Consider the following 26,177-nt stretch of genomic DNA (forward strand, 5'->3'; position numbering starts at 1 on the left):
CAGACCGCTAATGGCCCATGTACGCCCATAGGTGGCGCTATAAGCCACGCCCAAAGTCTACGTGATTTCCCCAGCGCCCCATTATTCCAAAATGCCTGAAAATTGGTATACATGCCTTATTTCTCATGGGGAACAAAAAAGCCTCAAGAACCCATAAGGTCCACCATGATAAATTTTGCTGTACTGTTCAAATTTGGTACAACCTTCAAAACCCTTCTCTTCATGAACCATAGATCGAATCGACTTGAAAATTGTTACAGATTTGTAGAATACATGTCTTTCTATAGGGTGAAATTGAATAAGGAATGCAATACAAAATGGCTGAAAGAAGTGTATTTATGTAAATGTCCACATTGCCACAATATCTTTGTGTTAATAAATCAAATACAATTTTGACTGATGGTTTTTCAAACCTTTGTGCCTTCAAGATGACATCATTCTGAAGTACCATACGCAATTTCACCTTGATATGTCAATATATGATTGAATTCAATTGAATTGCTCCACAGCGCGCGTGCTCCAAATTCTCAGACTCATCCTGCCCCTTGACACTAGGGTGACCACCTGTCGCGCTTTGCGTTGTGTCGCACAGCATTTTCACCCCTTATCCCGCACGTCCCATATTGAAAATGCTGTGCGATACAGCGCAAAGCGGGACAGGTGGTCACCCTACTTGAAACACACGCGAGCTTGGCGAGAAGCACACACATCCTTTCTGGAAATTGTGTGCTCACCAAGCCCCCACCCTCTGTTTTTAGCTCCTGTTTCATTTCGCTTCCAATCGCAGCTCGCCGTTACGAATATAAATTATTTTTCGGCGGCCATTGTTGTTTTTTCAACTGTAATCGCCTGATAGTGTTGGAAGCAGCCACGTTCGGTAAGTCCTATTTTTACACATTTTAAGCTAGAATTAATGATCGGGTTTGTGAAAGTACACTACTCTTGAATTATGGTGAAGGTTTTAGCACTTTTAGACCTTTAGATCGTGATTCTGAAGTGACGGAAAACCGAACTCGAAAAGTAGCTACTGTAGCCCCAACTTTTTTCCTCTGTGTTTTTAATTAGTGAGTCATTTTGCATCTGAGCGAATTGTTCATCAAAAAGGTCGAAGAGGGCAGCCTTTAGGAGAAGAAGCAATTCCACACAGACCTGTCGGCTCAGAATTTTTTTGGGGGGCGCGAAAGTCTTTGTAAATAAGCCTATGCGCCAGGGAGACCGCATAGGCTTAGGCGGCAGCCATGTTTTGGTCGCGTCATGTTCATAAGTTCACCATTTTACAGTTAGGTCGACACGAAAAAGGTCGAGGAGGGGAATTGTGCTTTTAGCCAGATGCTCCGATTATTTTTGTGATAAAGAATATATTGTGCTTATTAAAGTTATGCATTGTGCTTATTAAAGTTATGAACTTAGAAGTGTGCAAAGGCTTAAACATTGGGTCTCTAAATGAGCGTCTGCTAAATGACTAAATGTAAAAAAAAAAAGACTAAAATGTCTCACACTGAGTGTGGGAAGCAGGCTGTTCTTTGTGTCTCTATCTCTTCATTTTCAGAAACAACCTTGAAACCGGGTGGAGACGGCACCCGAGCAAGTGGGACGCATAGGCAAGAACAACTCCCTGATGCACGAGAGAACAAGCTCAACCCTTTTTTGATACTTGTGTTTCAATTGCACTGTATAAATATATGCTGGGGAGGGACAGATAGCCAGTTGGACTTTGTGAACCAGCCCAAACTCTGTTGCGGGTAGGGAAACGTAGACAACCCCAGAGCTCTGTACTTGTTGATTTCCAACTGCTGCATTAAAGCTGATATTATGGGACCTCTGCGACTCCAGACCACTCTTTCTAGAACACAGATTTGTGTCATTGAATACTATCATTACATATTGGAATAGACACATAGATATATGAATCCTTCAGTGATTTGTGGACTTGCAATTGGAGTGATACTGCGTCCCGGGGGTACATTGTTTTGACGTTAGCCTCAGAGTCAGGCTCGGCTCGCCCACTGGCAGTGTGTAAACAATTTTGTATTTCACTCAATTCTACTCCAAAAACGTCAGGGAGGACTGCTTTTTGTAGACAAGGGCCTGCTAAAGATAGCCAGTATATCTGATTTTTCAAGGCGAGCCTGTTTCATTCGCCATATGCCCTGAGAAAGCGACCTACGTTAGCCAGGCTAGTTTTGCCAATTTCAGTAAGTCAGGCTATTTAAAGGTCTCTGACAGTCAGAATCACTGTTTACAGGCAAAGGTCGAGCTGGTCTTTTGTCAGATGTGTATATATTGACCAGTTTAGAGCTAAATACTCTTGCCAGAGCCTGGAATCGAACCCGTGTTTTGAGTGACTTTGCATGGGTCTCCATCAGCTCAACACATTTGGATTCAAGTTCAAGTAATGCCACTGCATTTCACAGTCAACTGTAGTTTATGTCAAGTGTAGATGGAAAAAGCTTTGTTTTTCACAACTGAACTGACATGGATCCTTTCTTCACTTTTACAGGTCTGGAGGGTCATGCAGAGGCCTGCTCAACAGAGTTCAATAGAGGATGCTGAAAGCAACAACAGAGAATGCTGAGAGCATCACAGACCCCTTGCTGGACTATCCCTCTCTAGCTGGACAGCTTCATTCAGCTGGCCTGCCTGCCTGCCTGCCTGCCTTGCCTGCCTGCCTGCAGGCCCTGCTTGCCCCTGCCTGCCAGCCCTCCAGAGACAGTCACCCCACAGACACAGTAGCTCTGCAGACTGCTTCTTTGAGGACATTAATTAAAAGGGACAAACCAGCATTTTTTACTTTGATGAAAGTCTAAATGTTTAATCCTTTCCATGTCCCAGTATGCCAAGCTGCTGACTTTGAGTGTCTTAAGTGATGAAACCAGTTCAAGTGATAGACTTTTGACCTGAATCCAATGATTATTCATATGAATAAAAACCACTCAAGAGAAGTACTGCTTCTTTATTAATTGTATTTATGTATATATAATTGGACAGCTCCCCCTGTCAATGATCTAGCACCTCCTCAGCACCTGTATTAAAACCCTTGTGTTATCTTCGGGTCATTCTGACCCATCAGTCATTGTGACCCACCGTTGTATTGCGACAACTTTACCGCATACAAAAACAAAGTGAAGCATTTTCTTTTAACCGGTGGGCTGTCTCAGACCCCCCACATTGCGAAGGTTAAAAGAAAATTATTTTTCTTTGTTTTTGTATTGGGTAAAATTGGGTAAACACAACGATGGTTCGTTATGAACCTTTGGGTCATGTGACCCAAAGGCAGCACAAGGGTTAAAAATTCTCTGGCGCCGTCCCTGCCCAGGGTTTATTGTAACTGGTGTTGGAAAACACATGCAGTAGGGCAGAATAGAGGGACTGGGCAAAGGGTGCTGGTGTGGAAAGTCCCCAAAACTGTGCAGAATGGGCAGAAAATATTAGATGACATTGTATTGAGGCCCAATTGGAGAAGAAACCATAGGATATTTACAATTGTAGTAGGCCATTTGATCTGTTTTAAAAGTTCAGGGGTGTAATTTGTTGGATATGAAGCCCCCACCCTCCACTCCAGAGACAGTTGGTGACAGAGAGGTGCAGACATTAAGTTAAAAAGTCATGCGTTAAGAGTAGAGTAAAAAATACAGATCCCCCCTTTCTGAATAAAGTAAGACTGATCTGATTTGTTGATTTCTGTTGCTATGAAAACCAGTTTAGCCAAGCTAACTAACATTGTTTTTAGCTAGCTTGCATTACCATTCAATAGCTAACAAAACATTAGTAAAAATAGCTTGCTAATCGAGCAGAACTTGTTAATGCAGGAGACTCAGAGATCTTAGCGCGTCACTAGCATCTCGTCATATCACGCAGTCGGAGCACAGCTAGATAATCAGCTGTCAGCGCTCTTGAGTACCCAGCATGCAGTGCGGCATGTCAAAAAACGCAAAGACTTGTGGAAAATAGTTCGGTTACAACGGCCATGCGAGGGATTTCAGTTGTTGTGTTCGTTCAGTTAGATGTTTGTAATGTTATTGTTTGTTAGTTAATATAATCTTGTTGGTCACCCTGATTGTGCATGTCGTGTAGTTTAATGGGAACAGAGAGTCGGCCGTATGACTATCAGAGGCTACACGCACAAGGAGCTGGATGTGGGCTGTACCCTAGCCAATTGCCTATGAGGCAATTCTTGAGATCTACTCAAGAAGAAAGTGAATATCCGTGGTTTTCAAGCCATCTTATAGAAAGTATGAAAACAATGTTGCGGATGATAAGTATTGATTGTGGGAGGTAATTTTTGGAATACATCTAAACCTCATGTGGCTGCTGCAGCATTTATGCTTTGGCATGACCTGCGCTGGGAGAGGGAAACAGCATGGATGGGGATAGTGTGCGGGCAGATGTCTTTATATAGGGTGAAAGAAGATAAGATAATAAGAAATGCAATACAAAATGTCTGAAAGGGGTGTATTTATGTAAGTGTCCACATTGCCTCAATATCTTTGTGTCAATAAATCAAATATAATTTTTACTGATGGTTTTTCAAACCTTATTGGCTTCAAGGTGACATCAGTCTGATGTACCATGCGCAATTTTACCTTGAAATGTCAATCGTTTCTTAACCTTTGTCCCAAAGCTGACCAAAGCTCATACTCTGCCCTTTCTACTCATACAATCTCAACAGTTGTCCAACTCTCCATCTTCAACAGTGTACATGTTTATAATATTTTGCCATTTTGCGGAGGAACCCGCAACGCTGCTTGCAGCTATATTTTTAATTTTATTATTAGTAAATTAAAATGTTTTTGCAGTGTCTCGTGAAAAATGTATATACTGAAGTCAAAATCTGGACACTATGTTGATGTGGAATGGAAGTGATGCAGCATTCTCCCTCTCACCTAAATCGTACAATGTGCTTGGCTTACATTGGAATGTGGGATGCAGGTAGCAAGATAAATTCCCAAACACCCCTGAATAACAAAATCTTGGGGATCGAAATATACATATATACAATACATGTTTACGTACAGTGCATCCGGAAAGTATTCAAAGCGCTTCACTTTTTCCTCATGTTGTTATGTTACAGCTGTATTCGAAAATTTATTCAATACCTTTTTTCCGCAACATTCTACACACAATACCAAATACACATAATGATAACGTGAACAAATACTTTTTTGCAAATCTATTTAAAATACAAAATCACATGTACATAAGTATTCACAGCCTTTGCCATTACACTCAAAACTGAGCTCAGGTGCATCCTGTTTCCACTGATCATCCTTGAGATGTTTCTACAACTTGATTGGAGTCCACCTGTGGTAAATTCAGTTGATTGGACATGCTTTGGAAAGGCACACTCCTGTCTATATAAGGTCCCACAGTTGACAGTGCATGTCAGAGCACAAACCAAGCCATGAAGTCCAAGGAATTATCTGTAGACCTCCGAGACAGGATTGTATTGAGGCACAGTGTATAGGAGTGTGCCCGAGCGGTTGGTTTGGGTCAGATTTTAAGAATGGACGAAGGCAAAACAGTACTTCCATTGACGAATGGACGTGCGTCAAAATCCATTGTCTTGCACGGTTTCCCCAATGTAACAACATATTGGCATGACACATTTCACACATACATTCATGTCGTAATCAAACAATGCCATAAAACCAGTTCATACATAGTTCTTTAAAACACGATAGGCACCCCATCTCCAATGATCGCTTTCCCCTCCAGAGTGCGAAATAAACAAAGAAAAGCTTTTCCCCCCCTGCATCCTGGTTTACCCGTACATTCCCGGAAGACAAGGTAACAGGGAAGGACAACGCTAAACATTTTGAAACTGGTTAGTGCACCTCTATGATCCGGCAGAGAACCACCACTTTACGTGACAGTCGCATTGCGTTCTGTCACACACAGATCTGGGGAATGGTACAGAAAAATGTCTGCAGCATTGAAGGTCCCCATCAGTGGCCTCCATCATCTGTAAATGGAAGAAGTTTGGAACCACCAGGACTCTTCCTAGATTTCTTCAAAGATTGAACTCTTTGGCCTGAATGCCAAGCGTCATGTCTGAAGGAAACCAGGCACTGCTAATCACCTGGCCAATACCATCCTTACAGTGAAGCATGGTGGTGGCAGCATCATGCTGTGGGGATGTTTTTCAGCAGCAGGAACTGGGAGAATAGTCAGGATTGAGGGAAAGATGAATGCAGACATTGTTGATGTTGCAGAGTGCTCTCAGACCTCAGACTGGGGAGAAGGTTCATCTTCCAACAGGACAACGACCCTAAGCACACAGCCAAGATAACAAAGGAGTGGCTTCAGGACAACTCTGTTCTGCTCTGTCCTAAATGTCCTTGAGTGGCCCAGCCAGAGCACAGACTTGAACCCAATTCACACATCGCTCAAAGATCTGAAAATGGTCTGAAATGTTTTGGGATTACGGCTGTAACGTAACATGTGGAAAAAGTGAAGCGCTGTGAATACTTTCCAGATTCACTGTACACCTGGGGTTCGACCAAGGTGATCAGCAGCTCCGCCTTCGGAAGACAGGCCTCAGACCGGGGAATGGAGGCAAGGGGAACAAGGCAGATGAATCGAGGCAGGGTAAAACGTGAGGGTCAGGTGATTGCTACTGTACCTTGAGGAGGGAGCAGGATGTCGTAGTCTGAGGGCGTCCGGTTGTGGAAGGGGCAGGAGAAGGCGGGGCGGGGTGCTCCTGATTGAGACGGGCCCTGCTCAAAATGAGCACCTGAGGAACACGGGAAGGGTACAGCGACCGGGAAAAGGGGGAGTGGCAGAGGGCTCCCTGATCACATACAATTGTGTGGTGAAGTGTTAGAGGTTTACATGTGAGCAGTAGGGTACAGTACTGCGTGGCTGGTGGTTTACACGTGATCAGTAGGGTACAGTACTGCGTGGCTGGTGGTTTACATGTGATCAGTAGGGTACAGTACTGCATGGCTGGTGATTTACATGTGATCAGTAGGGTACAGCACTGCGGGGGTATGAATCCCAGGGTTGGCTGAGATGAGAGCTAAGCGTTCAGCCTTACCATGCTCAGGGGGCTTGGGTTTCCTCTCCTCTGACGAGGGCTCTGGAGAGCTGGTCTCCAGATTCCTGAGGACAAAAACATTACTGAATGGAAATGACCAAAATAACAAACAGGAGGAGAGATTTGTACTTTTGCTATGTGAGGGGCATTTAAAAGAGTCTCACAGGGACGGTCCCACTCTATATTTCATAGTTTATCTGATGCTTTCAGACTTCAAAAGGTGTGATTTCAGAAAAATACGTATTTAATTGTAATTAAAGAAACACCTGAAGAGACACTTATTTTTATGTGGAGTTTAGTTGTGTTCCATGAACCTGCCAAACAGCATATAAAGCTCAGTGTAGAAATGACTGCAATCCCAAAAAGGATGAGGACGTAATTGCTCATTGCAGTTTGATGACATCACACACACGCTATCTATTCTGTTTACCTGTCAGATCATGCTTTCTACATCCTATGTATGGTGGATCGTGTGCTTTAGGGTTAGGATCAAAGTTGAAGGTGGCTGGACGTACCTGCTGGGAATGCGGACGGATATGCAGACAGGAGGCTGGGCCAGGCACAGGCTGGACGAAGGGATGGGATACTCATCCTCAGAACGCTCGCCCAGCCCTCTCTGCCTATCCAGGCCAGGGTAGATGAAAGGGTTGAGGTGTCTGGGAAGGAATGGGGGAGGGAAAGGGAGGGGGGGAGGTAGAGGGAGAGGGGACATTGAAACATTGAAATATACATCAGGAACTGTTTGTAGTCAAACAATGGGCATAACGTCCTCAGATTTCACATATTATCCACTTAACAACTGCGTACTCACATTATCAAATTAATCTCTCGCCACTATCTCATAATAATGAAATAATACTTATTTATAAAAATAATTAATAATTAAACCTTCTGCTAAAGTCTGAGAGAGAAGAATACCCAGAATGTCCACTAGAGGGCAGATCCAAATAATATTCTACATTACTTGTCACAATGTAACCCGTCATGTCTAAATAGTCCTAAAATAGTTTATTTTTAATTTTTATTTTTACATAAAAACACCCATGGTTTTCCTCATACTGTGGTGTAATTTGGGTACTAATAAAGCTCTTTATGTTAAAGAGAGAAAAGAAGACAGGACAACAGGTCAGGCAAACAGGTTAGACTGTCTCAACATGTGCATCAAAGCATTCGTATCTGAATGTGTGTGTATATGCGTGTGGCCCCGATCACAAAGGAGCCAGTGTACTCTGGACAGACCAGTTTGGTTTAGGCAGGGAGCAGATGTGAAGGAAGGGGGGGGGTGGAAGAAAGCATGTTGTGGGGACCTCACCCCTCGTCTCCTCCCGCCTGCTCCCTCCTCCCTCACTCCCTCCCTCCCCCTCCCCTCCCTTTTCTCTTTCACTCCCTCCCTCCCTCTCTACCTTCCCTCCCTGTCTCCCTCCCTTCCACTATTGACTGCTTGCGGTACACATCAGACGCTGGACGATGCTGGACGCTCCTAATCTAATCTCTCTAGGCGGATAAAAGGGTTTCAGAAGCACAGAGCAGTGTCCATTCAGAGCCATTCTCGCCCCTGAGGCATCCGTATCGGGGCAAGGCCGTGTGTAGACAACTATATCATGGACGTGTGTGTGTGTGTGTGGGGGATAGATTTCCTGCCTTCCTAGGAGGAAGCCGAGTGGATGTTATCAATCTTAAACATCTACATGTCGATTCTACATCATTCATATGGAAGGATGATGTATGGCATGGTCGATGCTGGAATATCTGGCAAACACTCCCATCCTGGAGGAGTATCCAACTCAAAAGTTTCAAATGTAGTCCTGGTGTGTGTGTGTGTGGCAGACGCTAGCCTTAAGGGCAACTACAAACTAACAGCTTTCGATGTGGCCTGCAGGATGGCCCGTCATATCCTGCTTCCAGTTTGGACACTTCCTGTGCGTGGGTAAATAAAAGGTTGTGCCTGTGAGTGTGTGTGTAGAGCCCCTCCAGAGCTGTGTGGTGTGACGTCATGACCACACGTGTCCAAACAAGGCTGGGGTATTTCAGTTTGGACAAGGCGCATCCTTGTCATAACAAGTCGGTGTGTAGGCAGCCTTCTGACGCAGGACTGCTCTGATGGGAGAGGGGCTCTGGTCGAGGGGCATTCCTGTCTTCCTGTGGGTCTCGTGTAGTAGTACAGACTCTATTGGTTGTGGCTAGGTGTTTGGCTGCGAGTATGTATATGTGTGTGTGTGTATATATGTGTGTGCGCGTGTATGAGTGTGTGTGTTTGTGTAGTAGAGACTCACTTGTGGCTATTGGCGAGGGCGGGTGGGGGAGTTGAATGCCTGAGAGGAGGGACATCATATTCGTCGGAGACCTGGAGGCCATTTGTGTAGGGCTGTGAACACACACACACACACACACACAGTTATTAGAATACAACACTTTTTCAATCTGCAACTTAGTTAAGCAAGATTAATACTAACTTTAGGCTTTACTGATCAGGACACTGAATCAAATCAAATGAGACTGACGTAACAAATGACTGACTTGCCCAACCATTATTTTTAACCAAACCCTTATCAGAAATTGTAATTTTCCAAAGCGCAGAAACCAGTTTTAGCTCTGTACCCAGCATCTACCTCACCACACACACACACAGATGTCATTTTTCTGGCATTTTCTATGGCCACCTGAGAGGTGTGTAAATCTGGTCAGAAGGGGTTGAGGGTTAATTCACTGGTATGCTTATCATAAACAGACCCTGTACATCATGGCTCAGTAGTCTCATTCTCTCAAACTCCATTTGAAAGCCAACCCAGGTTTGGCTTCCTAATACTTTACAACCGGAACTTCCAACAAATGAAGAAAGGGAGGACAGTGAAATGGATTTGACCTTGACCTCTTGGATAGAGCGCTCTCTAAAGAGGCTTGGCTTTACAGGCTTCCACATGACTCAGAGACAGACCAATATCCTCCACTGCAAAAAGAACAGTCATTTCAAAAGGACTCAAACGTCATTTGATTTTGGTAATGTGCTTTTGGGGTAGGTCTATAGGGAATACACTAGCCAGTCACAGCTGTGGAGAAGTGTGGAGAGTCACATCAGCAAGGTGAGACCTGCTGGAATCCAGGAGAGAAAAGGGTTTTGAGGGGGGGGCGGTGTGAGGGAACGTGACAGGCAGATGTTTTCCATGGTAGAGATTAGGGTTAATCCCAAAGCAAAAATAATCCATAATTACTGAGCACATTGAGGCGGCGCACACACACAGATTAGGCTGCAGTCCAACTTGAGTTTACTATATGGAAGATAACGTTATGTAGTTTGGTAGTGGATATTTTCTGTGTCCACTCCTATTTTATCCATATACAATGGGTGGGTGGGGGGGGGGGGGGGGCTTTAGCCCTGAATGCTTTCTCAAAAGCCCCAAATCTTTAAGGTTAAAATTTGGGTTGTAATTTTTGGCAAATATATGTGTCAAACACAATATTTATATTACATTAAGTTCAAAAAACATTTTTGCGCTCAAAGCAATGCAAAGGGTTAGGGTTAGGGTCACTCGCATTACCTGTGGAAGTTCCAATCTCACATCAAAACTTGACTAGGTCCTAGGTTGGGGACGAGCCCCGAATACAACATCTGGTTCCGCCCCTGTTGAGCAGTCTGTGGATGAAGCTCCTGTCACCCAATCACAGACCCTCATTCACTTCTATACTGTACTCATTCAGTCATGCAGGGTTTGGGCTTCTACCTGCATAGAAGCATCCGCCCTCAGCATGTTTCATCTCTCCTTCTTGCCATCTTGATTCAAAATCAAGGCCAACTTTCACACGCCTTGTACATGTCACAGAGCATGATAGGATATTAACTACTTCTGTGATCATGCAGTACACCTGTATGGAAGGTGTGATTTTTCTCCACTTGTTTATTCTGTGTTTTCTTTTAAATTGGCACCCATTAATGTATAAAAAGTGGAAAAATTACAGTAATCTACAGTAATTCTGCTAGCTTTACCAAAGTCACAACAAGACTCCTGTCATAGGGGTCAGGAAAATGCTTTCATCAACGTACGCACCCAGTCCACAACAGTCACTCTTCTAGTCCTCACTGCAGCGAATGACCAGACTGAAACAGAGCAGACTGCCAAAACTCTCCGCCAACAATAGTGTGAATTTGCCTGGTGTTGCTAAGTTACAGGTTTATTTTGTATTTTTACACTGAAAAGCATTTTCTAGGTGCACTGTAGTAGAGGACTCATGTAATGAGTACTACTGATGCTGAAAGGAGAACGTCCTCCGGCGACTACACTCAACACGATCTGACTGAACATGCATTCTTGCATTCATGTGAATACAGACCGGTGGAATTGGTTGTCTTTTGTTGGACTATAACTTGGGTCCACTTGATTTACTCTCCCAAGCTCCATTCAGTCCAGAGAACACTCCTACAAAAGCCTCCACACAGCCTAAACAAGTGCACCTCAAGGACATTGTGCTAGACCAGTGTTCCTCATTGTGCGGCTCACGAGCCTCCTGCGGCTCGCCAAGCTTTAATTTGTGGCTCGCATGGCAGTAAATAATACGGTCATTTGACTTAACGTGAAAATAGGTGGGGCAGCCATAAATCTGTCCCAATGGCTCTTTATGAGAGCACGCTGCAGTTCCATTTTCACCACGGATTTACATCGGAATGTTGTGAGGCGCTGTAGGGCTAGGGAGGGCTCAGAGACCAGCTCAACCTGGCACTTCATATGCACATTATAACAACAACGCTAGCTTAGCTACGATTATTTCCAGCTTATATATATAGTGTTATATACGAACTGAAAATTGAGTCAGTCTGTATATAAGATACAAATACAACATGAAGAAAGTAAAGGAAATGCATGCATCCGCTCATCCCAGCATTAAGGTGATCCTGCTTTTTTGTCACAAAATTTGTCTGTTACAATTACAAGTCTGTTACAAATTTGACTGGTTAAATGGTAAAGAATGATACCATGCTATTTATGACTGGATGTAACTTTTGATAATTTGCAGTAAAAGTGGCTCTCCTATTGACTTTGTCCTATCATTGTGGCTCTCATGAAAAAAAGTGAAGACCACTGTGCTAGACCATAACCCTAACCCTCACTAACCCTGCTTTCAGCGAGGCTGTCCGTCCTGGTGTGTGGCCTCCCACCACCAGCCTCCATCGAGTGGCAGCTGAGGGGTTTCCCATTGAGGTGTGAAGGGGCCGGGCGGGCCAGCTGGGGGGAGCGCTCGGCCCCGCCCCTGTGAGGGTCAGCCAGGAGGCTGTCTCTGGGACACCAGGAGTCGTGGGGCAGCTGGGGGTCGGAGGGCAGACCTGTGATGGAGGGGGAGGAGGAGGAGGGGAGGTGGTGCGGGAGCCAGGACAGACGTCCGTCCGGCGGGATAGGGGGGGGGCGCTCAGGGGGCGGAGGGGGCGGGGGGTCCCTCTGCGGGGGGGGAGGGGCGGGCAAAGGCTTGTCCTGCTTCCGGGCCATCCCTGGAGAAGACTGAGGGGGGAGAAGAGAGAGATGTTTCGTTACATGTTGCAGCTAAACTTTCCCCCACATCTTGCTATGAAATCCTTTCTGGGCTTGTGTCTAGGGCAATCTGCTGCTGAGACAGAAACAAGCCCTTTGAGAAAACGAGAGACACGGTTTAAAAGTTGGTGTCACCCGTTTTTGTTGACAGTAATACAACTAGGCTTGGAAAAAGAACTCCCACTGTACTTCAGAAGTATCCAACTACGAGTCGTCGGACCAAAGTTCCGACCTCGCACCCACCACACACCTTGGGGGAGGCAGTAGGGCTGGGGGAGGGGGAGCGGATGACGCCCTTCTGGATGAGATCGAGGCGCGGAGGAACTGGGGGCAGGCTGAGGTGTTGGATACTCAATCCCTCGCCGTGGGTCTTCTTCCGCTGGCTCACAGGGGAGGAGTTAGGTGACATCACTGGGGAGTTCTGCCGCTCTGCGCACTGCTGATGGGACAAACAGGGTGGAAACGTGTGTGTGAGAGAAAGAGATATCTGTACATCACACACAGGCAAACACACTGTAGTTTTGGGGGTATGTACATTTACATTTAGTCATTTAGCAGACGCTGTTATCCAGAGCGACTTACAGTAAGTACAGGGACATTCCCCCCGAGGCAAGTAGGGTGAAGTGCCTTGCCCAAGGACACAACGTCATTTTGCACTGCTGGGGAATCGAACTGGAAACCTTCTGATTACTAGCCCGATTCCCTAACCGCTCAGCCACCTGACTCCCCCTGTACAGCTGGGATAATGGGATATGGGATAATGTACAGCAAAGCCAGTCAAAATGTTGTGGTCTTTGCACTTAAAATCCATTATGTCTGATATTGCCTTAGCATGTCTTAAATAAACTAAGAAAACCAACAGTCCTCTTTCTCCTCTCCTGTTTCTATAGCTGAAAGCTTAAGAGGCTCTGCCACTGGGTAACCTTTTGACAGATCTTAATTTCCTGTTTCAAAGATGGAAATAGACTTTGTCCACACCGAGAGAGTGTCCCCTCCGAGTTGGTAAAGATCGCAAAGTGGCACCACACAGAGCATCTTTTTAATCACCGCAACATGCAAGTGTACACTACATCTCAAAGCTGAGTCCCATGTCCCTGGCAGCAGTGTAAACCCAGTTAAAGCCAGTCCCCAGACTGAACGGAAACGGGATAAACATCATCTAATTTCCTGATTTTATTTGAAGTCGTCTCCTTTCATCTTAAAATTTCAGGCTAAACTCGGATATATTCCAAATTGATGCCTGAGTGCATAAGACGAAACTCTGAGTTCAAACTACTGAACTGTCCATTTAACACAAAAGAAATACCCTTTCTTTATTAAGTGTTCTTGCCTTTGGCACCCCTAAAAAAACATGAATTATTGCACTAGACAATGTCGGTGTCAAAATCTTGGTCTTGGTCCGGATTGCGTTGCTTGTATCTATGCGAATGTTCCGTTTGACGGTTTAGGCATAATTTTAGTTTTTTTGTGGAGAAAAGTTAAACTAACGGTGGCTAAATAGCTAGCCACAGTCAGAAACGTCACTAATGTCACTAAAGTCACAAACCCACACTGTAGAACATTAGTTTAGTAGCTCGCTTCTGGGAGATAGCTAGCCCTTACAAAAAAGAAGTATACTTCAAGTTTATTTTGTAAGTATACTTAGTATAAAAAGTATACTATTATCATGTTACTTAAAGTATACTAGCAGTGTACTTATTTATATACTATTTTTGTACTAAGTAAACTGAATTGGCCCACTTTTTAGGTCACTTAGTACACTTTAAAGTACACTTAGTGTATTTCAAGGTTTACTTTTGAATACTGTAAAGTAGCCTGTGTAGTGCACTTTCGGTTCATGAAGTATACTTCCTAAGCAGCCTCAAAGTATACTTTCCAATACTTTTAAATGCACTTTCAATTAATGTAAGTACTTCAAGAAGTAAACTTAATAAATGTTACTATTACTTACAAATATATTATAATGTTTAGGAGCCCCTCAAACGCCTCAGATTATAAGTCACTTAGCGAGAACGGGGGCCCTTGCAAAGTTACACTACAGTTTCTTAGCTGAAAGAAGCTATTCACAGCGCAAGCGTTGACATTTAGAATCCAGCTCTTCTTATGAAACGTAACAGTAATTTAACTCATGGTTACAATGGTAAACCACCACAACAATGACCACGCAACAAAACACTACATTCTAAGCAGACACATTTAAAAAACTAAATCCATGAAGATTCAATGTGCAATGCATAATAGATTTTCATAGACATGAATAATTAGAATGAGATGGATCTAAAAAATCTCATACTACTCATCACTTTTTTGTATTATTTTGACTGTTTTTGCTGTATAATAATAGAAAACGTACATTCTTCTCCAGAAGAAATGTATACCATTTTCTGTTTCTAAGCATACTTCTTAAAAGTATATCAAAAGTGAACTATTTTCAAAGTGTACTCCTTACAAAAGTGAACTATTTTCAAAGCATACTTAAAAGTATATCAAAAGTGAACTATTTTCTAAGTATACTCCTTAAAAGTATATCAAAAGTGAACTAAAAGTGTACTATTCATATTTTAGTATACTTATAGTATACTTACATTTCTTATTTTTTGTAAGGGAGCACTAGCTACCTAAAACGACACGAAAGCTGCAGAAACGCCACAGGCAAAGTCCACGGTGATAATTATTTTCTTATTACGCCTGGGACACACTGGCTGCGAAGCACCTGGAACATAGACTTATATTTAGTAGACACAGCTTATTTTCTCTTCAAAGATGGCGTCCCCATTCATGTCTATGAAAAGTGGCGCAGTGAGGCAAGCTAGAGCGCGATATAAATATGTTACTATTATAATGATGATGAGTGTTGCTTTACACAGGGGTGTCAAACATACCGCCCGCGGGCCGGATCTGGCCCGCCAGGGCGTCCGTCTCGGCCCGTCGGATGTCTTTGCTAGGTTTGTAAATGACAGAAAGACAAATCTCAAGTAACTGCTATTCCGAATCCAAATGTCTATTAAGAATATGCAGGTTTATGAGTACAAACGTTTAGTAATTTTTTTAATCGATCCAGTATTTGCTTCAGTGGCGGTTCTAGACAAATTTTACTGGGTGGGCCAAGGGGGGGGGCAGTGTTTAATCAGAGGGGCACATTAAAAAACGGAAACATATGATATTTAAACATTTAATACTTGAATTTAGCTTGACATTAAAATCATACAAACGGCTCTGGCTCTCCCTCTTCCAGCTCCTCAGCTCTCTCAATACCTTGATGTGTTTCTATAAAAAAATTATTTACTGGGGCAAAAAAGGCTGCTATGTCCCTTCCTCGTTTCATGATGACTAATAGAAGAAAAATGTGGGTAACACTTTAGAATAATGGTCCATTGTTAACAAGTAGCTATGCAGGAAGTAATAGGTAGTTCTACATTAACACCAAATTTAATACTAATAACTAATATGGAACTAAGATTAACCAAGCAGTAAGTAATAGCTAATTTACGACAAAGGTAGTTCCTTGGTAGGTATTTGATTATTACTAAATAAATATATCCTCATTGAGAACTACTTGTGAACTATGACCAATTAAGAAAGAATAAGCAATGAATTACTAATCACAAAAATAATGTCTAAAAAGTGAACAATTGTGTTTTTTTTACTCTTAACATGGTCATAACATTTCAGAAGCTTGTGCCTCAAATGAGTTATTTATGGAAACCAGTTTATGAATATTAACGTTATAACACGTCCCTCCTCCCGTCCCCCATCCCCCCGATATTTGATCATACTGTATGATTATGGGACACGTCCTCCCCAATATTTGATCATACTGTATGATTATGCGGGCAATTTCGATGTGACTGCTATTACGTCTTTCTGCAGCTAAGAAAATATCAAATCCCGGCCGGTCCATTTTCCAAATCCAGTCGACTTGGCTTACCGAAACATATTTGTCCTGAAATCCATGTCATGTTTTCCCTAAACCTATACTCTGGTGCAACGTCAATGAGTGAGTTTGGAGCGCGTAATCATTTGTCACATTTTTATGGATGGTAAATATCCAGTATTTGGCTAACATAATCTCTTAGATAACAACTAGGTGAATTTCACTAGAATTTCGAATTGTAGAATTACTGCAAATTTCGAATTGTAGAATTAGTGCGAATTTCGAATTAGTGCAAATTTCGATTGCAATACAGTTTGTATGAGTGGGACTTTTTACAAGCTAGCCGACAGCTAGCCTGGCTTTACAGCTAGCAACAACTGTAGCTAGCGTTTTGGACCACGTTCCTGTTCTCTGAATTGGGTTATCTAGCAAGTTATTTTACAGTCCTGCCATTTGTCCTTTCTTCCTTCATCATTTTCATCCCTTTGGAATTGAGTTGCAGTTGTATTTCGCAGTAGTGGCCAATGCTAGACTCATTATAGATTGAGTAGGCCTATACGTTGATTTGGGTTAGGGTTAGCCATGTACTTAGTTATTACTTATTTAGCCATAATGTTTGACTCAGTTTCTCATCACAGTTTGTTGAATGTTTCATTCCAAAATACAGAATTTTTGTTTAAATGCTAGGTTTCATCATTGTGCCAAACAAAGAATGTTTCATTCAGACATATTTTACAAAATGCTTTATTCTTGCATGCCCATGTGCATTTTTGCATTATGTAGGATTTTCTTTTACGATTTCATGGAAGTCTTCCAGTGCATATAATTAAAAAAAATTTTACCCAATCACTGCAGTTGTTTTATGTTGTAGATCTTGCGAGGTGACATGTTAGTGAGGTGTTAACATGTTTTTCACTTTGAAATAATGGTCCAGATTACAGTTACTGCGGGATGACAAGGTAACGTTTGAGTAATTACCCAGCTAACACATGACATTGCGGCAACGTTGCCAGTAAGTGCTCAGTTGGTAACCCGCGACGTTACCTTATGGCAACGTCATGGCAACGTTGTAGCAAAACGTTATAAAGGGAATGTTGCTAGTTGGTCCCATGGACAACGTTGCCACGACGTCGTACCTTGGTCGGCTGGTTACGTAATTTTTTGGTCCCCTGGACAACGTTGCCACGACGTCGTACCTTGGTCGGCTGGTTACGTAATTTTTTGGTCCCCTGGACAACGTTGCCGCGACGTTGTACCTTGGTCGGCTGGTTACGTTATTTTTTAGACCCGTGGGCAACGTTGCCACGACGTTGTACCTTGGTCGGCTGGTTACGTTATTTTTTGGTCCCATGGACAACGTTGCCGCGACGTTGTACCTTGGTCGGCTGGTTACCTTATTTTTAGACCCGTGGACAACGTTGCCGCGACGTCGTACCTTGGTCGGCTGGTTACCTTATTTTTTGGTCCCGTGGACAACGTTGCCATGACGTTGTACCTTGGTCGGCTGGATACATTAATTTTGGTACCATGGGTTAAGTTGCGGTTAAGTCGCTCTTTGGTCGCAGGACAACGGATCTCGAGTGCAATATAGTGGTTTATCCAGAGATGGAGAGAGCACACTGGACTGCTCTCAGTTCTGACACTTTTGCAATGTAACCATAGTCTACATGAATTTCAATCACACACAATATTTAATGTTGCACCCAGCACGTGTAAATGTAGACAATACATGTAATTCATGTGCAGCTCAGCCCCAGCATGTCACTGGTCATCAATTTTCTCATATGCAGAAACATAGCTTTAATAAATAAAAGACTGAATTTGGAATATCATTTAGTCTTTCATTCTTTACTATAAACATGTACAAAAGCAATCAATGTGTGATGTGTAACATGATTAAGCAAACATTCTTTGTATAGCACACCAAAGCTGTATGACACACAATGCAAATTTGTGCTCCAATAATTTTTGTAATACAAAATTGTTAAATGTGACCAAATATGGAAGCAAATCGTTACCAAAATTCAAACGCAAATGCATTTCCAGAAATGCATTTGCATTTTAAGAATGTGGCTGCATTATTTGACTCATAAATGAAATTAGTAATCAATCATCCTATTTGCATTTTAATTTTCTTCAAGAGTGCTCAATCTTTCACTTAATTAAAATGAAAAAGAAATAGACATTTGAGATTTAATTTTCAAAACATGCCCCAGCAAATAGATACCAAAATTCAATTTGAAATGTAAAATTTGAAAATAAAAATGCATTTCCAGAAATGCATTTTCATTTTAAGAACGTGGCTGCAAAATCGTGACCACAATTCAAATTCAAATGCATTTCCAGAAATGCATTTTCATTTACAAGAACGTGGCTGCAAAATCGTGACCACAATTCAAATTCAAATGCATTTCCAGAAATGCATTTTCATTTTAAGAACGTGGCTGCAAAATCGTGACCACAATTCAAATTCAAATAAATTTCCAGAAATGCATTTTCATTTTAAGAACGTGGCTGCAAAATCGTGACCACAATTCAAAAGCATTTCCAGAAATGCATTTTCATTTTAAGAACGTGGCTGCAAAATCGTGACCACAATTCAAATTCAAATGCATTTGCAGAAATGCAAAATGAACGAAAAAGCATTCTGAGCGGCGCAGCAGAGTGATGTCAGTAGCCGCTCTTCTTCAGCTCCCTGCTGACCGAGCTACCCATCTTGTTCGGTAGGGGGCGGTGTGCACATCTGCATTGCATTACATTACAAATGTGCCGGGAAATTGATTAAATTACCGGGTCTTTAGAGGACGCATCACAGACTGAGCAACTTGATGTCAAACAATGACTAAAACAGTGGCAGAGCTACTATTAATGTGTAAATCTGTGACGGCAGAGTATGCAGCCAAGCTCTCTATGACTTGTTCTACTCGGTCACGGGCATCAGACTCATATATTATTAGATTCTACCTGCTCAGCTAATTTCCTATTTCTAAATGGTAGTCGGGAAACAGCTCGTTTCACGATTTTGGTTTTCTTATTTCAAAACGAAAATACATTGGCCGCAAAGTACACGGACCGGTAAGCGACTAAGACTTTCATTTCCAAAGACAAGTCATCACAGAATATTACAATTCTTCCTTAGCAAACCTGCCCCTCAGTCTGCCCCTGAGCAACAACTTTGCGCATGCCCATTTCAACTCATGGCTGAAACTGGGGTTTCAGAAGAGATTTTGCAGGGGTTCAACACCGTCTTGTACGCATTGGATTTCAACTGGAAATTAGCTACTTCAAAGGCGAGTTTCTTTACAGAAATAGTTTTAAATATATAAACATATTTTCAGAAATTGGATGGGGCATGCTATTACGTATATGTTTGAAATTTAGGCTATTTAGCCTGTTTATGTGCTATCAGATTCACATTGTTTACGTTAGGATTTTGCTAGCTACAGTACAGTAGAGGTTAAACCCTCCAGAAAGTTATGTTGAAATACTGAAAATGCATAGGCCTACATGTTATCAAAGTTTAGCGTCTCACAAATCACCCACAAAAGAATCAGTGAAAATAAATTTACAGAACTGTTAAAAAACCTTGTCCCAAAATAGTTTATTTAGCCCGGAATTTTCAAAGACTGTGGAGCTAGCGTGGCTGATCACGTTTTAATCACAGTCGGTCATGGCATGCACAGCAATGGCGTCTATAAAAGTATCATGTCACAAATTTTTCCAATTTGTACATGACATCTGTTTTTGGATAAGTTTATTCGTTTTAACCTTTAGATGCGTGACTTCTAAATATTTCCGACGCTTCCACCAGGTATTTTTCCAAAACGGCAGCTAGGTAGCTTTAATTAGCTTCCGTTACCTAGCAACCTAGCATAATACTCGTAGCAATGCTACTACCTGCTAGTGTTACTTGTTAGCCTACTAATAGTACATTTTGAAGCCATACTATAGACAAGTTTACGCGCCAAATCCCAGGGGGCCGCCCAACTCTACACAAATGCATTTCATTTCCGCCGGAAGTGGTTTGCAAAGCGTCTGCCGGTGTAAACACAGCGATGTCGATGCTAGCTTGGGATCACGGTTCTACTACTTTGACATACTTGTCGTTTGACATTTACTACTGGATAAGTTGCCAACGTCGTCGCCATACTTTTAAGTACATTTTAGAGTAGATTTATAGTTATAAAGCTTTTGCCAGTCCATCATTTTGTAGCTTTTAACATGGAGCAAAGGCAATGTCAGAAGATGACTTTAGTCGGTGATTCATTAGAACATTTGTTGTCTAGCTCTTCAATCTCTCAGCAAAATGTAGGCTAATTATTTGGCTAAAGCAGGGCTCTTCAATTACTTTGGAGCTGGGGCCGGTTCTTGAAACTGAGGCAAAGTCAGGGGCCGGAGGATATGAGTAATCACGGTAACAAATAAAGAAATTACAACAACATACTGAAGGAGTCAATATATTATATTTTGTAAGTGCATATAACAACATATGCCCAAGAGGCCGCATAGGCCCAAGGATTAAAAAATCTTATATCATATTAACAGACAATTGGAGAAAATGCAATTAACTAACAAAAATGGAAGACTAAGGGCGGTGGGGGTCATTTTAGGGCCCTACCAACTATACATGACTTTAAATAGAACAAAATGATACATACACAAGCTACTATATGTATTTAGAGATCACGATTCTGAACAAACAACTAAATAAAATAACATTATTTATGTGAATTGCTGAAGTCTATTTAAAATGTTTAATTAATCTGAATTATTAAAAAAAACTTGGTTTGAATGCATGATTCAACTACTAAAATACTTCAATTGTTTCATGGATGAATCAGCATTTTTGAACGAATCTCCTGAATTAACGATTCAATGACTAAATGTTCCCCAATCACAAAACATTTTTTTAAGTTATTAGGCGCGTTCGACATGGACTGACTTCATGCAGCACCCTTTAATCTGAGAATGCCATTGGCTGCTTCAAGTCAGCCGGGCTGCAGGCGGCTGCAGACGACGCCGGCGCTGCATGAAGTCGAACGCATCTAAAATACCATGGTCTGGGTGAATACTCAATTCTGATTGGCTGCAGCCAATCAGCCAAGTAGTTCCAGCAAAATTGTTCACCGTTCTAAATTATTGAGCTGGCTACGTTGTATGAGCTAAGAACATCTTTCCTTGGTATGAGCCTGTACAAAGTGTCTGAAATAAGTAACAATAACATCAGGGACGCAGTCACGCAGTCAAAACCTCCGTTTACAATTTTGAGAAACTTTACCAAGCTAACATGTAATTACAACAATGAGTGACTTCAATATTTCTTTTAACCTATTTGGAAAATGTTCCTTTTCTGAATTTACTGTGTCAGTCAGTGTCACGTAACCGCTCATCTCACATCCCATTCGATTCACCTAGCTAGTCAACCTAGCTCTACTTCAGACATGCTGCGGCCAACACATAAAAATCTTGATTTGATTTGGGGACAATGACATGGCTAGATTGCTGGCTAGTCTTGTTGTTAAACATACTGTCAAATTATAATTACTGTTTGGAGAATGTCAACTTTGATGCGATCATCTCACATCCATTTGCTATTCAACCCGCTACACATGCTGCGGCCGTACTGTAGCCTAGTACTAGTATATGGCCGATACCTTGTTCGTGAAAACCTTGATATTGATTTGGGGACAATGACATGGCTTGTTAGCTAGCTAGTCTTCTTGTCAAACATATTGTCAAATTATATTTACGGTTTGTCAACCGTACACAATGTTCTTGTCAATGAATCTTGCTAGCATAACTTAGCTTTCTGGCTAATAGCTCAGTCCTCCGCTGCACGTAAACGGGCGGGGCCCCCTACAGGACGGGGACCATGGGCTGGAGCCCAGTCAAGCCCAATGGTAAGTCCGGCCCTGGTCACGAGTGATTTTTTATTTATTTTTTTGGTCATAGTCACGAACTGAATGAGGTTACCGGACCACACTCCGGGGGCCAGTCCAAAGCTGCTCGGGGGCCGGATTTGGCCCGCGGGCCGCCTATTGAATAGCCCTGGTCTATAGTTTAGATAATTTGAGTGTTCACCCTGATTGGGAATGTTGTTTAGTTAGATCTCTATCCAAGCTGTCCACAGCCATAGCATGAACGTTCAAGTGTTCATTTGTCAGCATTGGGCCACACAACGGTAACATTATTTGCTTATAAAGTGCGGCTTTTACTCCAGTGCGGCTTATTTTCCGTAAAATACGGTAAGTTGTTCTGATCGTGGTGGGGGGATACATATGTCAAAAAACATATGTTTTCACCGGCACATGTGAGGGGGCCTGAGTGCACCAACAAAGACCAACCCCCTCTCCCTCCCGACATGGAGTATATGTCCCAACGGGTCAAACCAATACAGACATGTGGGGGGGGGTGGGGGGGGGGGGGGGAAGCCATATCAACAACTAACTAAACAATTTCTTTCACACATCCCCCCCTGCTCTTCTTAGGGACCTGGCACCTTCTAATTACCCCCAATTAACCCCAATTGGAAGTGTGCCATGCTCTAACCACACAAACACATAAGACAAAGAGAAGTTTTACAATAATGTAGGGGTTAGAGCTGTTTCAACTTTGGCTGAATCTAACAATGCTTACTACAGGAGAAACAGCTTACTTTTTTATACAGTAACTGAACATTACAACATTGAACACTGAGAATAGCTCAATGGGCTGGGATGGTGGCCTGCATTGTCAAAGGTCGTAGGTTCGAATCCAGCCACAATCTTTTGGCCTGTCATAATTGTAATTATCTGTTTAGTTAAACAGGATGACATCATTCTGAAATATCACGCGCAATTTCACCTTGAAATGTCAACCGTTTCTCAACCTTTGTCCCAAAGCTGACCAAAGCTAATACTCAAAGCTAATGCCCTTTCTATTCATAAAATCTCAACAGTTGGTGTGTAGCAGAGAGGATAGAGAGACTGACTTGTAACCTTATGCTCATGAGTTCAAATCCCCCTTCTCCTTGCGCCCCAATATCTCAAAAGGTCCCAGGTCATATATTTTCTAATTTGGCACATTGATACTACATGCAAATGGGTACCCCCACACCAAATATGGGCCACATCAGACCATAGGGGGCGCCACAGGCAACGTCCAAAAGTCGGATTTTCAAAGTGATGGTATTTCCACCCCATTGCTCCAATTCTTCTGAAACTTGGTGTAGATGCCTCATTTGTCATGAGGAACAAAAAAGCTTCAAGGACCCATAAGGTCCGCCATGATGGATTTTCCTGTACTATGATAATTTGGGAAAACCTTCAAAATCGATCTCCTCTTAAACAAAAGCTCAAATTGACTTGAAATATTGTACAGATATGTATCATTGATGTATTTAAAAACAGTACTTAAGACAGTTGAATCAAATACAAAATGGCTGAAAGTGGTGTATTTATGTAACTGTCCACATTGCCTCAATATGTTTGTGTCACTAAATCACATGTTATTTTGAATGATGGTTTTTCAAACCGAATAGGCTTTAAGGTAACACCCCCCTGAAGTACCCTGCAAAGTTTAACCTTGATATGTGAAAATATGACTGAATTACAGCTGTTTGAGCTTGGACCAAATCTGACAATGCTTGCCTTAGGAGAAACGTCTTATTTCATTATCCAGTTACTGAACGTAGTAAAGTCCAGGTCTGTGAATGGCTTAATAGGCTGAGATGTTGTGCTGGTAAGCGAACGGTTCTAAGTTCAAAACCAGTCAGAGGCATCATTTTTTTCTTTCTTCTTCTTCTGACAGAACGGTTTCTAGTCTTCCGGTCAATCCTCCGGTTGTAAAACATAGCAATGTGTGTTTATTTGAGCCCATCACAACACTCCGATCATCTGTTTAGCGAGACTGTGTAAACCACTGCAAAACAAGCCAGGTTCACCACAGTAGATTTGAGATTTTTTAGTCATTTAGCAGACGCTCTTATCAGTAAGTACAGGGACATTCCCCCCCAAGCAAGTAGGGTGAAGTGCCTTGCCCAAGGACACAACGTCAATTGACACGGCAGGGAATTGAACTGGCAACCTTCAGATTACTAGCCCTACTCCCTCACCGCTCAGCCATCTGACTCCATCTGACTCTGACAGTAGCTAGCTACTGGCAGTCTGACATGGTAGTGTCAGATTCACAACCGAGTAAGCTCTAATGAAGTATATTGATTGTTCAGGTGGATCCCTTTTCTCTTGCGCAAATTCATTTCAGTAACCTAAGCCAGGACACATCGCCACTGATGCTAGGCATGATTTCAAATTCCCTTCCATCACAAGTTATGGCACCCCAAACAGCCTTTAAAAAATATATGAGTAAGCTATTCTTTACAGCAGTACATTTGTATAATATTTTTCTACAATGTACATTTGTATAATATTTTTCTGTACATTTGTATAATATTTTTCCATTTTGCGGAGGAACCCGCATCGCTGCTTGCAGCTATATTTATTTTAGTTTAGGAGCTTACAACATTTCTGTGGCAAAAAGTGCCTTGTGTGCACAAAGGGAACTCAGTGCTAGCCTGTCACAACGTCAGCACAAGTTAGCAACGACGCATAGATACGACGTGCATAGATGTGCTAGGATGGCTATGACTGTTGCACAGCAAGTATCGTATCCGGTGGTGTAATAGCAGCATCATATGTTTTAGCAATTCAAGACTTGTACAGCAAGTAATGTGACATTAAATTAGGGATGGGAAAACCGAGGCTTTCCGAAACACAAAGACAAATTAAACGGGCCTTTGAAATGCTCGAAACCTTTACTCGACAGTGACATCTGCTGGCAGCTACGACTATGGCATACACAACAGTGTTATGGCTAATTCCACAACGTAATTGTGGAATAATGGTCCTTGTGGTTGAACGGAATTATTGCCATCCTGCAAAGCAGATGGCGTATCGAATACGGGAGCAATGGTTTTCATTTAACCCTCCTATTGTGTTCCGGTCAAAAGTGAACGATTTACAAGTTTTCTCCCTGAAATCTTTTTGTTAATTTATTCTGATTGCCATGAGGTTCCATGACTTTGTCCACACAGGGTATCTAAACATTTCATTCAAACTGTCATTTGAATGAAAGGGTAAGACTACATTTTTTTAAAATAAAATCTTGTTCTGGCACACACCCATACAACAGATGGACAACTATTACCCTCCCAGACCCAACATGCATGGTGTTTGAGTACACCTATGCACTCAGGTGGACAACATGCATGCAGGTTGTAAAAAAATAAGAAACTGAAGAAATATGGACCAATGAGAAAAAACATATTATGCTGTTAAAACTACTGTGTCACATATTTTAGCATCTTTCTCAATGAAATGCGTCCCTGCCATGCATGGTTCCTGTGCTCCAACACACCTGATTCAAATGAATGGTCGTTATCAGGCTTCTGCTGAGCTAGATAACGACTCAATCATTTGAATCAAGCGTGAGAAACATCTAAAACAGGGGTCTCCAACCCTGCTCCTGGGGAGCTACCTGCCTGTAGGTTTTAGCCCCAACAATCTAGCACACCTGAATCTAATAATTAGCTGGGTGATCAGGTAACTAGTGTAGAATAAAGTCAAATGAGTGTTGTTGGAGCAAAAACCAACAGACAGGTAAAAAAATAAAAAATAATTATAACAGCCCAAAAAGTTGTTGCAGATTAAGTGTTTTCAAGAACATCAAAGTTGCAGTACTAGAATAAATTGTGGTTGACTTAAAGCCAGTGACG

At 42.2% G+C, this 26,177-nt stretch overlaps 1 protein-coding gene across 4 annotated transcripts in view; it reads right to left on the reverse strand.

The window, feature by feature from the left end:
• Window positions 1-26,177, reverse strand: part of cblb (Cbl proto-oncogene B, E3 ubiquitin protein ligase) — a 90,342-nt gene that overhangs the window by 11,080 nt on the left and 53,085 nt on the right. For 2 of the 4 annotated variants that reach the window (XM_067257122.1, XM_067257124.1), the window contains exons 12-17: window positions 12,803-12,991; window positions 12,142-12,522; window positions 9,310-9,401; window positions 7,552-7,692; window positions 7,037-7,101; window positions 6,623-6,790 (exon numbers count right to left, since the gene is read on the reverse strand). In XM_067257122.1, coding sequence (XP_067113223.1) covers window positions 6,623-6,790; window positions 7,037-7,101; window positions 7,552-7,692; window positions 9,310-9,401; window positions 12,142-12,522; window positions 12,803-12,991 — 1,036 coding nt within the window. The remainder of the gene's footprint in view (window positions 1-6,622; window positions 6,791-7,036; window positions 7,102-7,551; window positions 7,693-9,309; window positions 9,402-12,141; window positions 12,523-12,802; window positions 12,992-26,177) is intronic. The other 2 variants (XM_067257121.1, XM_067257125.1) reach the window with 1 other exon arrangement.

This window comes from Osmerus mordax, chromosome 19 (genome assembly GCF_038355195.1).
Source record: "Osmerus mordax isolate fOsmMor3 chromosome 19, fOsmMor3.pri, whole genome shotgun sequence".
Classification (NCBI taxonomy): Eukaryota; Metazoa; Chordata; class Actinopteri; order Osmeriformes; family Osmeridae; genus Osmerus; species Osmerus mordax.